The sequence below is a fragment of the Portunus trituberculatus genome, chromosome 42 (assembly GCF_017591435.1).
Source record: "Portunus trituberculatus isolate SZX2019 chromosome 42, ASM1759143v1, whole genome shotgun sequence".
In the NCBI taxonomy this organism is placed as follows: Eukaryota; Metazoa; Arthropoda; class Malacostraca; order Decapoda; family Portunidae; genus Portunus; species Portunus trituberculatus.
Window position 1 is genome coordinate 27,738,240 of NC_059296.1, and position 13,932 is coordinate 27,752,171.

A 13,932-nucleotide genomic window follows, 5' to 3' on the forward strand; every position below is an offset into this window, starting at 1 on the left:
CAGTTTCTTTGTAGGTATATATATTTTTTTCTAAGTTTTACTCAAGATCAGAGAAAAGTTTAAGCATCTTTCCCATTCATTGAAATGTTAGAAGTGGCTATACTTTATTTGACATAATCTGTCATGTGTTAGTACCAGATGCAGCTCTCATTCAACACATCTGAACACAATGGATAGATAAAGGCTGTTTTAGATTAGCTTATTTAATGAAATAAACCTTTCTGCTCTTGGACTAGCAGCTTTTAAAAAGTACACTTTATACAAACTGTTCTTGAGTGTGACCATAATCATCTTACCTCTCCTAAAGTTAACATAGAGTAGATTTACAGCACTCTTAACCTCCATATTGCTTGACTTACACTTAACACTTTATACATTGAAGATTATCACATAGTGAACCAGTATGTATATATGACCAGCACTGACAGTTTTCAAGTTTCTCCCCAAAACTATACAGACAGGAAGAGTCAATTTCCAATACATGTATTAAGGCTTGCAACTGCTCACAAATTTAATCCATGGTGTTGTAGGAACTGGATAAATCCCAATAAAATAATAATCATAATTATTATGATTGCCTGTAGCTGCATTTCTGTACAGCAGAGCCCATTACCATAAAGATATATTATAACAGGATCAACAATTAATGTCTCCTTTAGCTTCACAGGAAAGATCAATGTCAATAAAACTGATTCTGAAGATACCTTAATGCAGGAACCTATGCTGCTTCACTTAACTTACACATTTCATAGAAAAATAAACAAATAAACAACTGTAAACATAGCAAGGTTAATGAAAGCATGTAACCTTTCTCAAATTCAGGCAGATGGTACAGAATTTTAAGAAAATCATTCAGGTTGCCAAGCTGAATTGCTGTAAAATATAAGAGTCACAGGATTAGTAAGGAAAAAAACTGACAATTACTGACATACTAATAACATTTCTTGCATTGCAAATGCTGGCAAAATGAACTGGCAGAACTACAGTACTTGAAAGAAAATATCAATGATACAAACAAAAAAATAAAACTGATAAAATATTGTTAGAAAAAAGTATAGTTACAAATTTTCTGCATGTAATAATAGTAATAATAATAAAAACACTTATTGTCTATGGTAAAAGTCACAATTACCAGAAGCAGTCTTGCATCACTTTTTTTGGTCTTCCCTCAGCCAAGCCTCTCCTCGGCCTAAAACACAGACCCACCACTCACACCCTCCCCCTGGCCAGGCCACGCTGGGGCAACCATGGAAGCCAGACTAATGTTGTGGGCATGAGGGACAGCTGCATTACTGGCACCACTACCTCTCACAGGTCACAAGAGGTTTCCATGTCACCTCATCTCACCTTACTTGTAACACTCACACAAACACTTCATAAACTGAACACATAGATAACCTGTCAACTCTGAACATAAGACAGGACATTCAAGCCAAATACTGCTTCAATAAACTTTACAGCTATCACAATATAAAGTTGTAGACAATGTTAATATCACAAACAAATAACTTAAATATTTACACGTCAATTGAGGAACTTGAGACAGTAAAAACCAAGATATGTAATGCTAATAATATTGTCAAAGAGGAAATGATGATGGTCAGGAGAGTCAAGCTGGTGAATAACAAGACACCAGCTTGAGGAAAATTCAACAATTATACCTTTGTACTTTATAATATACATTAGATGGTTCCCAGAATGTAAACATCAATGCCTCTTCTAGACACAATGTACACAATTAACAACCAAAACAGTTAATATATATATATATATATATATATATATATATATATATATATATATATATATATATATATATATATATATATATATATATATATAATTTTTTGTAGAGGCAGGCATTGACAAAAGACTAAGACAATCTTTAAGGCTTTCGCTTAATTTTGAACAGAGCTCAGTCACAGAATGCTTCAACATGTGTTCCTGTTACAGAACTCTGAAAACTGGTGGAAAGTAAAATAAATTAATGAAAATGGACTAACAATCCTTCCTGTTTGTAAGATTACTCTTGTAGCATATGCATTATGCAAAACAGTCCTGTAAAATTAATATGCAGACAGGTACTAATACAAGTATTCTCTTATATATGTATTCATATCAACTGTAAAAATGAATACATACATAACATCAAAACTGCAAATCTCATTTACAATACACTGAATGCAATTTTGTGTATGTTTCTTATTCATTATAACAACCAAGCTACAAAATTGTTACTTGCATTAATCAAATTACATTTAGGCAAGTTACTTATCTCCTGGTGAGACAAGAGTGAGTAGCAGTTTTGAACAACTGCCTATAGCTAATCTCATTTTGTACCCATGAATACTGACTTCTGCTGCCATCATAATTTCATGGAGTGTTGACAAATACAATCCTACCCATGTCATGTTTCAGGAGTGTGGTCCCAACAGTAACACAAGTTCTTAGGCTTCACATGAAATCTCACACAATATTTAATTGTACATATTTTGGATGATGTTGGATGAAGCCCTCACATGTTACTGCCTTTCATAAAAAGTTTTTTCCTTTAAGGCAATTACAACATTTACAAAACAGCTGCTAAAAACTACACCATAACTTGTATGCAAGATGGACAACAGGTTACTTTACCTTCTTGTGGCGGTGGTTATTGAGATTCAAATGTTTTATTTCTTGTTAAAAGGAGATTGAGCTGAAAATTTGTAAAGGTGATGGTATATGCTTATATTGGGCTACCATGTGTGATACTATTCAAAAGGATAAAGCATCACCTTACTATGAAAGCACAGCATGGTGCATTTCTGATACCTATACAGATACCTACAGCATTCAGTGTTGAAAAGGAGCCAGTGGAATGCAGTGTTAATGTCTGCTGCTCCAAGAATTTTAAAAAGGCCTGCAGGATGCACAAAATGTTGTCTTCTTTCAATTCTGAACTTTTGTATTCTGTCACTAAGGTGCATTCAATATTTACAACCAGAAAAACATGAGATAACAAAATTACCCCAAAGAAGGTCAACAAAATTGAATTTGGACAAATAAGTATAAATGCAAAATTAGCACAGTAATATTTTATAGCACTTCAACACTGAAATTGCTACACCCCAAGTTACCTTTTTTAAAAATATATACCATGTTTAATCAATTCAATAACATGCTAAATAATAAGAAATAAAAGGACAAATGAATAAATTAAAGTAAATAAAATGAATTGAAATAAATAACAAAACCGTGTGAACAAGGAAGAAAGAATTTCAAGACTCCCATGAAGCATTCAACAAGCACTTCATCTTGGTCTGCTTTTCTACACACCACTCGCATCAAACTGCATCATGCAGTTCTAAGCTGCTCTATTCATTCCATTTCATTACTGAAATGAAAATTTTGGGCCATAAAAATTTGTGAAAATATATTAATATTAGAACTGTTAATTACAAAGAGACACTCACTCACAAAAATGCATGTCTTGTACATTGAATGAGACTCACAATTTCTCTTCATATAATTTTTCACAGTTGGAAGTTACCCACAAATCTTAGTGGACATTTTGAAGTCCAATCTTTACAGTGGTGTAACTTTACCTCCAGTCAATGCTACTAACTAAACATGGCACAGCACCTTATTGCCTTCCTTAATAATCACTAACTTCATGAAATTTCAGAATATGAAGAATGTCATGGCAAAACAAAAAGTAAATAAAAAATAAATCAATAAATTTAAATAAATAAATAAACAAAAAGAAGCCCTATAAAATATAATAATTTTCCAAGTCTAAATTTTTTTTGCTTATTCAGGCACAGTAATAACATTCAAGTAAAAGTGGATGAAGTCATATCCTTTACTTATAAAGTAACTTGAAAACAAATCTACATCCTGAGATAGAAAAATTTACAAATGTTAGGCAAGTTTCCTCAAGTGGCAGAGTGACACCAGTGACCCCTCACTGTTCAACAACAGTGAGCCCAATTATATTACAAAGAATATATCTACAGAGATAAATAAGCACCTTAGACTCTCTCTCTCTCTCTCTCTCTCTCTCTCTCTCTCTCTCTCTCTCATCACAATAATCCAAATCTATATCATCTTTACAAACGTACATACTTAGGTCAGACCGAGTCCAGCGTCAAAGTATGGTTCATAGGATATAATTATGCACACATGACTAGGCCTTGCACAGGGAGCACAGCATAGGCTTCAAATGAATGATGAAATAATAACAAAATAAAAATGGAATGAATATATTCCACTTTAGCTGACAAACCAAAGAAAGACAAAATACATATAACATGTACACAGCAGACAAAATACTTACAGTACAAAATTTTGAAACTCAACATTAGAAATTCTACAGTCATTCTCAGCTGGGCACCAGAGAGTCAACTTCCTGTGGGTGAACATCTTTCACCACCAGCCACTGGCAGGAGGAGCACAGAAGGGAGATTGTGGCCTTGTTCATGTTCACCCGAACGCTGTCTGAGCTATCATAGTGACGGGAACAGCCTGGACACACCATCTGGTTGATGCGGTGGTTCATGAACACATCATATAGCAGAACTGAGCACTGTGGTATCTGATTTATGATGGTTTTGTTCGTTGTCAAATTCACAGATAAAATATCTTTATTTTTATCTAGAACACCGGCAAGTGACATCTTTCCAGACTTTGCATCACACGTGTCTAGCGACCTAAGAGTCTTGTGACAACGTTCGCTGGCCTCTACAGCTGCCCTTCGCTTTGACCGCCTCTGTGTCCCGTCATCAATGTTTAACACAGTCTTCTTGTCACACAAACTGCTACTGTAACAACTATAGTTGTCATTCTTATATATGCGTTTGATAACAATGCTACATTTTTTGACATCAGAGGTAACAAGGTGATCATTTACTGCACCATGTACACCACCACCTACTGACGCCTCACTCCCTTTGCTGCACTTCTTTCCCTCACAGTCTGGCTGTGTTCCACTCACTGAACTATTGCAATTCTCTACACTTGGAGTTGGGGAAGATTTTCCAGATCCAACTTTCCCTTTCCTGAATGAATACTGAAGCTGACTCTCTGGTTTCTGTTCTCCAATGCCTATCTCTTCCTTTACGTTACCTAATGATTGCACGTTGACACAATCCTCCACAATTCCTTTGTCATCCACAAGCACATCCTCCTTCTTTACTTCCACCTTTCCCTCATCATTGTCTCCTTTTGGCAGCACTTTATTGCGCATAGGATTGGAAATCGTAATTTTGAGAGATTTCTTCATTAAATTCTTATTTGTGTCTAGATTTGTGTCTTTTGAATCTTCGCAAATTTCAGAATTTAATCTTTTACGTGCTTTTTTGGAGCAATTTGTCATAGATGGTATTTTTTCTTCTCTTCCATCTAACTGCTCAATTTCACAATCATTATCTTGGTCTAACATCTCTTCATTCCCAAGGTCTTCTCGCCCATTAATTATACTATCTATTGTCCAGCAGGTGTATTTAGCAAGGTTATATTTAATAGAGCTTTTGTCAGCTAGTCCTAACTCAGTAGTGTTTGCATTCTCAGCACTATGGACATCTTCCTCAGCAGATGAGCTACTGTGAAGCAATTTCATTTTAATCACTATTCTGTCTTGAGTGTTTGGTGATCCTGACTCTGATTTGGTAGGAGACATTCCCACTGGAAATTTTTCTAGCGAGCTGACAGACTGAGATCCTGGTGACTTGATGGGACTGTCACTGCCAGGATCCCTAATAGGTTTCCTACCTTCAACAGATCCAAAAAAATTTGACCTTTCAGATTCTTTTGTATCCTTATCTGATGTTACCATAGGAAAATTTTGTCCATTACTTTTCTGAACATGATTAGCAGAGGTAGAAACCTTGGATGAAGAAATATTAGTCTCTGGATTTGAAACGGAAGAATCTGGAACACTTCTTCCACTTGGGTCACTCTGGGTGCTATTTGTACTTGTAATAGTAGAGGAGCCCTGTGAAATGGGAAATTCCAGAATCCCTTTATCTGGAGGAACCAGAGAATCCCCAGGTATGTGAAAATCCGACTTTGCTTGAAAGTTGTTTCCTGATCCACTGATGTACTGTTGATCTGGTGAACACGATTGAACGGAAGAGTACGAGTCACCAGAAGGGGTGACGTAGCCCCTCTGACCAGGATACACTGGAGATTCTCTAGGTCCAGAGTTTTTTGAGTCACTTAGACAATAAGAATAATCCTTTGAGGATGAAGCAGATGCATCTCCCCCAGGATTCTCAAAAGGAGTTGCTGGATTCGTATACTCAGGGAGGTTTCTCTGGTAAGACACATCAGAAGAACCTCTAAAGTGAGGAAGATTAGAACTGCCATCCTTTTTTCCACTTATCTCACTGGAAGGGTCAAAAGACTCTGTAAAACTTGGAAGTATTGCAGTTTCAGAGTAATTCATATCTTTTTCTTTAAATTTCAAATCACTTTGTACTCCCTCTAAGGAAAGATGATGAGAGTTTACATTATAGCTTGAAACTGGAATATGATCTTTGTACATGCTGTCTGCCACAGACTTTGCCACCTGGTCAATATTTGATGCATCTCGACAGTCTGGCACATAGTTCAGAGATTCCTGGAGGTTTGGATTAGGACTATTGAATTCCATGGGTCCTCTGTAGCCACCATAGTTCATGGGCTCACCAATGCCTGGCATGAGGTGCTGCCTTGAGCTAGTATCATTCATTGTTTCAGGAAAATTCATCTGATTTATCTGTTCACTTGGGCTTGTATGGCTGGCTGGGGAACCAAAATTAGGAACAGGTTGCTCCCTACAACTATTGAGGTTGCCTGTCTCTGGGTAGTTGAGGACAGACTGTTCCAGGTACCTACTGATTATGCCATCCTCTTGGTACCTTGCTGACTGTTGCTGTTGGTCTTTGAAGCCAGAATGTGCACTCTGAGTCTGAAGGTCTATATTTGGATCCAGTGGCAAGTCTCTATAGGCAGAGTGTAACTGTGGAGTTCTAAGTCCTTCTTGTGTGTTTGGTTCCCTATAATTGTTGTAGTGAGGGGTTGCAGTATCCCGATAATTCTGCTGTACATCCGTTTCTCTAAAACTAGGAGCCAGTGGTACAGTATTAGGATTTGTTCTTGCATTCACAGGAATTTCTTGGTAGGTGGAATGACCCAGAGGTTCTCCATAACCTGCAAACTGATCTCCAATAATATTATTCATTGGTGTATTTCCACCACTTGATGACATGGAAATATTCTGATTGCAGTTCTGTAATGGTATGTCCCTCGGACTCTGACTCATTGGCAGGTCTCTGTGACCAGTAGCAGGCAATGGCTGGAGCTGATTTGTCATCTGGTTAGAGCCGCTGTAATGTGAGAATTCTCTTGAGCCTGTGTGCATCATAAAGTCCCTCTGTCCAGGATAGTTAAACAAATCTGTATTCTCACGAAAAGTACCCGGGTTGGTTGGCGCGCTGTATGGCTCACTGCATGGAATTGGAGGATATGTTCCAGGGTTGCTTGGAACAGGAAAATTACTACAGTTAGGGTGTGAAGAAAAGTTATCTGAACCAGTTTGTCTTGCAACTCCTGTTGGATTATGAGGAGGGAATTCACTGGAGCTGGCATGCTGTGGGTAGCCACATGGATCACCCTGTGCTGGGAATCCTACAAGGTTGGTCTGTGCATGAAATCCTGCTGAAGTGGACTGCATGCCGAAGTTTCCAGAGTTCATGTGAGGAAATGCGCTGGCAGAAGAGTGTGGAGTGTATTCCCCCGGATTATTGTAGGAAGGAAACATTTCTGAACCTGGCCTTCCAAGATAATTTGAATTGGGTATGGAAGGAAATCCTGCAGAAGTAATATTTGCTGAGAATCTACCAGAAGTGGCCATAAGAGAAGGCATGACCTGTGAGGAGGAACCCAGTGAAGTGGGTTGTGGCAAATACCCTCCAGATGAATGTGGGGGAAGCCTGCTGGCCCCAGAGTGTGGTGCGAGCCCCATGGCACTGGTCTGAGGAGCCATCATGTTCATCTGAGAGAGATGATGAGATGAGGACGGCAGAGTGGGATGACTGGCTGAGACGGGCTGAGAGGTGAAACTCACAGGTCCTGCTTGTGACGTAGTTGCTGAAGCAGAAGACATTGCATGAACTGACTGCGGTGACTGTTCCATTGGCCTGGATTGTGCTGAAGGGCCACCATATTCTGACTGAGGCTGAATCCCACCTATTAGAGTTTGTGGCGAAAACTGTGATGTCCTAGACTGTGGGGACACTTCAGCTGATCCTGGCTGCGGTGAGTGCAATGTGTCTGGAGGCCTGGGTTGTGTTGACAGCCCTAAACCTTTAGAATGTAAAGGCATATTCATTTTGTCTGAATTAAGGTTGGAGTGTAGTGCAGCATCTCCAGGCCTTGAATCAAGTGATGTCTTCAAGTACTTGGCCTGTGGAGGTGCAGTGGTGGATCTTGACTGCAAGGTTTCTCCAGCCTTGGATGTCAGAATTCCTTCAGTAGGCTTCCCTTGAGGAAGCAGCCCTGGAAGCCTTGGCTGGTGCTGGCTCATTCCACCTCTAAATCTCTGAGGGGCAACTCCTCTTAAGTTGGTGGTGGTGACAGAGGCTGCTCTTGGCTGAGGCACTGCACCTCTGGCCACACCCCCTCTTGGGCCAGCATACCTCTGGCCCCTGCCCATTCCCCTTGTATTAACCGGAGTGACAGGTCCTCTGAGATTAGCTTGTGGAGTTCCTCTTCGCGTCTGTGGCAATGTAGCTCCTCTTGGTCTAATGTTAGCAGGCAAGCCTCTTAGGGTTTGTGGTCCAGGAACTCTTGGGTTGGCATACATCCTGGGCCCTCTACTGCCCACACCACCAACTCCTCTAGGGTTTGGGTACACAGTATTTCCTCTTACATTCATATTAGTGGCAGCAGACTTGGGATTATAGTGTATGGACACTCCCCTAGTTAACTGAAAAGATCCTTTTCGATTTAAAAGGGCAGGGTTTATTTTTGAGCTGCTCTGAATGTGCGTCCCTCTGGCATTAATGGATTTATACAAATCTTTTGGAGTCGGGGAATTTGCCTGAGCTGGCAGAGAAGGCTGGAGGGAAACACTGATGCCACTGCCAGATGCACTTGTGCTAGTGAAGGGAGACTGGAGTGCTTTAGCAAAGACTGTCTTGCCCACAGGCTTAATACTTGTACCAGTCTCCTTCTTAACAGTGTTTGATTCACTTCCCCTGCTGGCCGATTCCTTGTTATCCACCACACGCCTCACAATGGTCACTCCTCTGCTGGCCAAGGTCGACTCTATCTCCATTGCTGAAAGGTCAGAGCACTTCTTCCCACCTTTAGCATTTTTGTGGATGAGTTTATTCAGAACGTTCTTGTTGTCAGCACTACCTTCACTGGCATCACCTGCTTTCTTATCTATGGGTGGAGACTCACTTTTGCATATTCCTTCACCACTACCTACTGCTGGCTTGTTTTGCTCAATATTCTCACTTTCACCCACACTTTCATTGGGGCTTTTTGTTTCTTTTACTACACTTTCTGAATAATTACCATCACCTTCACTATATGCACTACTTCCCATTTGTAATTCCCGGACACTGTCATTTTTATCAACATTACCAACATCTCTGCAATCATTCATGTCCACCTCTGACATACCACCACCACCACCACCATAGCTGCTGTCTCTCTCCTCACTCCCCTCACTGCTGACTGGATAACTCCCATCTGGCTTTCCCAAGATGTCTCTACCACCCTGCTCACCACCCTCTCTCCCTCCAGGTTCAATCTCCTTTCCTTCACTACCAACACAGGAGGCCGCATCTTTCCTGTCTTCACCTTCCCTTTCACCTGCTGTACACTCATCAGTTTCCTTCACACCATAGCTTGGGAACTCTTCATTGTTTTGTGTGCCCTCCACAGCATACTCTGACTCCAATGGTTCCCCTAGGCTTGCCACTTGTATCTCTCCACCGACAGCCATAGAAGTCTCTACATTTCCACTGTGCTTCACATCAGACTGACAGAAAGACTCATCACCTCTCTGGTGACTCTCCACAGCAGTGTCTGTTGGCTCTACCTCTTCATTAGCACCTTGTTTGACTACACAGGGATAACCTTCTTCAGGAATGGCTATCTGTCTACACAAGTCAACATTCTGAAGATGAGATTCATAATTTTCCTGATTCTCATTCTCTATGCTTGTCATTGACATATCATTGGCTTGTTCATTCTCCTCCTCCCCACCACCACCACCACCACCACTCCTACCATATACACCTAAGCTTTCTGTTTGAAATAATGCTTTGTCTCTTACATCAGCATCACTTGTATCAGTTACTTGTATTTTATCAGTATCAACATTACAACTTCCTTCCTGAGTCTCCTCGCCAGGCAACAATCTTTCACCAGCACTGTCCATTGATTCCTTTACTTCAGCAGTTTCTCCTCCTGTCTCTAAGTGTTCCTCTTCTTTATATACACTGGTTTCCTCATTCACCAAGGGCTCTGTTTCCTGAGAGGCTGTGTCACTCTCAGGAGGACTGAGCTCAGTGTCCATATGACTTTGTTCTTCACTTTTTACATTTGCAGAAGCCTGCCCAGTGCTCTGTTCACTGTCTTCACACAGCACTTTATCAATACTCAGGTCATTCCGGACAACATTTGCAGAGCTACTATCACTAACAACACCCACATCACTGGCTGGCACACATTCCTTTTCTTCATGTATTCCAGTGACACTACTTGTGTGAAGTTCTCCTCCTGGGTCTTCTACTTCACAGGTGTCTAAGAGACTTTTTTCTTGCTGTGAGTTCCCCACACTATCACTGGAACACCCATCCTTTTCTTCGGCATCTTCTCCGTTAACAAACCGGGTGTTCTGTGTCTTGCTCCCACCCACTCCCTGCACATCACTGACATCTTGACTTTGTGTCTCCTGCACCTCAGCCAGTCCACCTTCCCTCTCTGTCATGGGGCTCTCACCACCCTCTGAGTGGTGTGGCGTGGCAGCATGGTCTGAGGTGTCGGAGAGGCTGGGTGAGGGCGTGTTCCTCTGCACTGTGTAGGGTGGGGACGTCAGGGAGGACCGCCTGCGTGCCACCAGTGACCGAAGCCCTGGCATAGCTCTGAGAGCACCACTCAGCCTGAAAATAAAATGGAAATTAGTCTGAAGCAAACACATGAATTTTTAGCTGTCAGTATATACCAGTTTATACCTCCAAAAAGATTTCTATAGCTGGATACAAACAAGTGGCAAAGTTTAAAACTCAGAAATGCTGATTACTAGATAATTTTGGATAACTAGTAAAATAATGTATCAAAAAATGCAATCATCAATTAACATTTTTACACTGTAAACAAAATTGATATTAAATCTTAAATAGAGACAAGTAGTTTGTCAAGAGTATTGTATTACTAATAAAGAAGTACTTATCACCAGCAGTTCTTATAAAGTTATATAATGCTATGAATTATGATCACATAAACCATGAAGATTACCACTAAAATGACTTAACTACCAAAATAACATTTTGACATCACTAAGCCTGCACTGCTGAGGTAACTTTCTCATCCAAACACACAACACCTTGCTGGGAGTGTGTGCCATGCAGCAACACCACACAACTTCATCCATGCCAGGCTGTAATACTCACAACTTTTATGTTTTATATAAGAATTCATTTTTGCCCTCTACCAAGGATTCAATGCATTACTTGTACACACATACTTTGCAGTACAGGTAAACCACTACCAATACAATAGAACCTCAGTTAATAAACTTTTCTAACAATTTTTTAATCAGTTCACAAGTGGTGTTTCTGTATGCGAACACACAAACACCTTATAAATCCTCTCAGCACAAGCACACACTCAGCTACTGAGGTGTGTTGTGGCCTGCCGTGAGCAGTGTAATTATCACACGCTGGTAAGTGTCTTTGGCATTGGCTGTAACTTATCACTGATTTCAAGGTCAGGCACCTTCCAGCTGTCTGATGAAGAGATAAACTTGAGTCCTACCTACCCTCGCAGCCCGTCTACCTCCAACCTTTCAGGGTTGCTGGAATAATCATTCGAGAGAAAAAGACAACATCTCGCCTTGCATCAAGCATGTGTTAAGCACTGGAGCATACAAATACAAGTCTGTGTAAGGCAGGGAGTGCTGTACCAGTCACGACCACATGTGTTCTGCCATCCTGTCACACTTCACCTCGCGTTCCAGTGTCCGGACGCCCCAAAAAGACCACACCTGCCACAGACACGCTTATGAATGTGACATGAAGTTATCAAGACTCCCCAGACCAAAAGACACTACACTCAACAAAGGACACCAGGTGGAATAATGGAAGCTTGTGCTGGTCTGAGCAGGGCAACAATACCTGCAGCATAAAGACTTGCATGCTGCAGTGTTTCCTTGCAGCCAACATGTACTTGTTGCAAGGCCAGGCTTCCTGTCTTTTCATCTTCAGCCATAATTTCATTCTATATTCCTTGTCACTGAAAACATTAAATTTTTTTTAAAAACAATGTTTCTGAGATTGGAATGGAATAATTGTATTTAAGTACATTACTCTCAATGGGAAAAACTTTCAGTTTGCAAACATTTTGACTAGTACACTGAGTGATGGAACAGATTAAGTTCATGAACTGAGGTTCCACTATATTACAAGTTTTTAAATGCAATCCTTCATATGAGTGATAAAAACTTAAGTCAGTAATGAACTACAACATGGTTGTCTCCTGCCTAGGGGTTCAGCCACTACACATGTGCAGCAATCACTCCAAAGCTATCTTGCACCACAGACTCAAAAGTAATCACTGTGATTTTTGTTCCCTTGTACAGATTCTGGCTGCCTGCCAATTCCCACACTGAACCACATACACACACACACACACACACACACACACCACCACCAATACCACTACAGTGAGCGAGGCCTGCCATGCACCTCAGGCACTTCCTGGCTTGCAGTCCTAACACAGCCCACAGTGAAGGGGGCACCTCACACACACGCGCCACACACTACTGCTGCACTGATGGCACCGAGACACGCCCGTGCCCAGCGTGACGCCCTGCCTACACCCACCTTCCCCCCACTACACACAGACAGCCTGCACGATTGTCTCCCGAGCAGCCCCTACCAGCCCTAGCCTAGAATGTACCCAGAGGCCTGTACCCTCACCCAGCCTGCCAGGTGTGTACCCTGCACTCTCCTCGCGTTACTCTTACCTTCACACTCATTCACTCGAGGTGCGTGCATGCCACGGTGACACCAAACACTCTGGACTGACTCATGCAACCCCAGTGGCTCCTCAGTGTGGCCTCAAGCAAACCCTCTGGTGTGACCTCTGAATCAGCGCCCCCTACAAATACCTCCCCCGCGGCTCCTATAATGGCGGGACTCAACAATTTAAGAGAAGTGATCAATGCGCCCGCTGCAGCCTTACTTCCGGAATGCATCAAGTCTCCTTCCACGCCGAAAATTAAGAACTAGGTCACATAAAAAGGGAGAGAATCCTTCTGCGCGTCCTTTTGTTATGGTAGAGTTTGCGATTCTGACTGGATAAAAACATAATTGATGAACATGTTTGAATAAAAGTACTGAAGGTCTTGGAACACAAATATCCCATTATTGTGAAGTAAGGGACGAATTAAGGTGTTGGTTATGCTTTATATTCGGTAAAGAAAACATATTCTTTTGTTTACAATCGCATTCGGCAGTGGCGGAAAATTCAAATTTGATATTGTAAAAAAATTTGCAGAACTTTTCATTTTATTTTTGTTATCCTTGATTTTATTCTTATTATATTGTGAGTGAAGGAGGTTTGCATGAAACACAAGAAATAGAAAGGGAAAGAGATATAGCTATGTCTATTTTCCTTATTATTTATTTATTTGTTTATTTATTTTCTATGCAGGAGGGACAACTGGTCAAGGGC

General features: G+C 41.0%; 1 protein-coding gene across 4 annotated transcripts; it reads right to left on the minus strand.

Annotated features, from left to right (window-relative positions):
* Nucleotides 1-187: 187 nt before the first annotated feature.
* LOC123517479 lies at nt 188-13,549 on the minus strand. 4 transcript variants are annotated; one of them, XM_045277566.1, is made up of 3 exons: nt 13,441-13,549; nt 12,372-12,489; nt 188-11,138 (listed from the first exon to the last, which is right to left on the minus strand). In XM_045277566.1, exon 3 carries the CDS (start codon nt 11,114-11,116, stop codon nt 4,361-4,363), a length of 6,756 nt encoding a protein of 2,251 aa, XP_045133501.1. In that variant the 5' UTR covers nt 11,117-11,138; nt 12,372-12,489; nt 13,441-13,549; the 3' UTR covers nt 188-4,360. The 4 variants fall into 4 exon arrangements, with proteins under 4 accessions (XP_045133501.1, XP_045133502.1, XP_045133504.1 ...); XM_045277567.1 differs by lacking the exon at nt 13,441-13,549 and adding an exon at nt 13,223-13,395; XM_045277569.1 differs by lacking the exon at nt 12,372-12,489 and having other exon boundaries at nt 13,441-13,539.
* Nucleotides 13,550-13,932: the final 383 nt, after the last annotated feature.

Excerpts from the sequence above, each read along its gene's own strand:
- LOC123517479 (XM_045277566.1), bottom strand. The coding sequence starts at position 11,116 with ATGCCAGGGCTTCGGTCACTGGTGGCACGCAGGCGGTCCTCCCTGACG.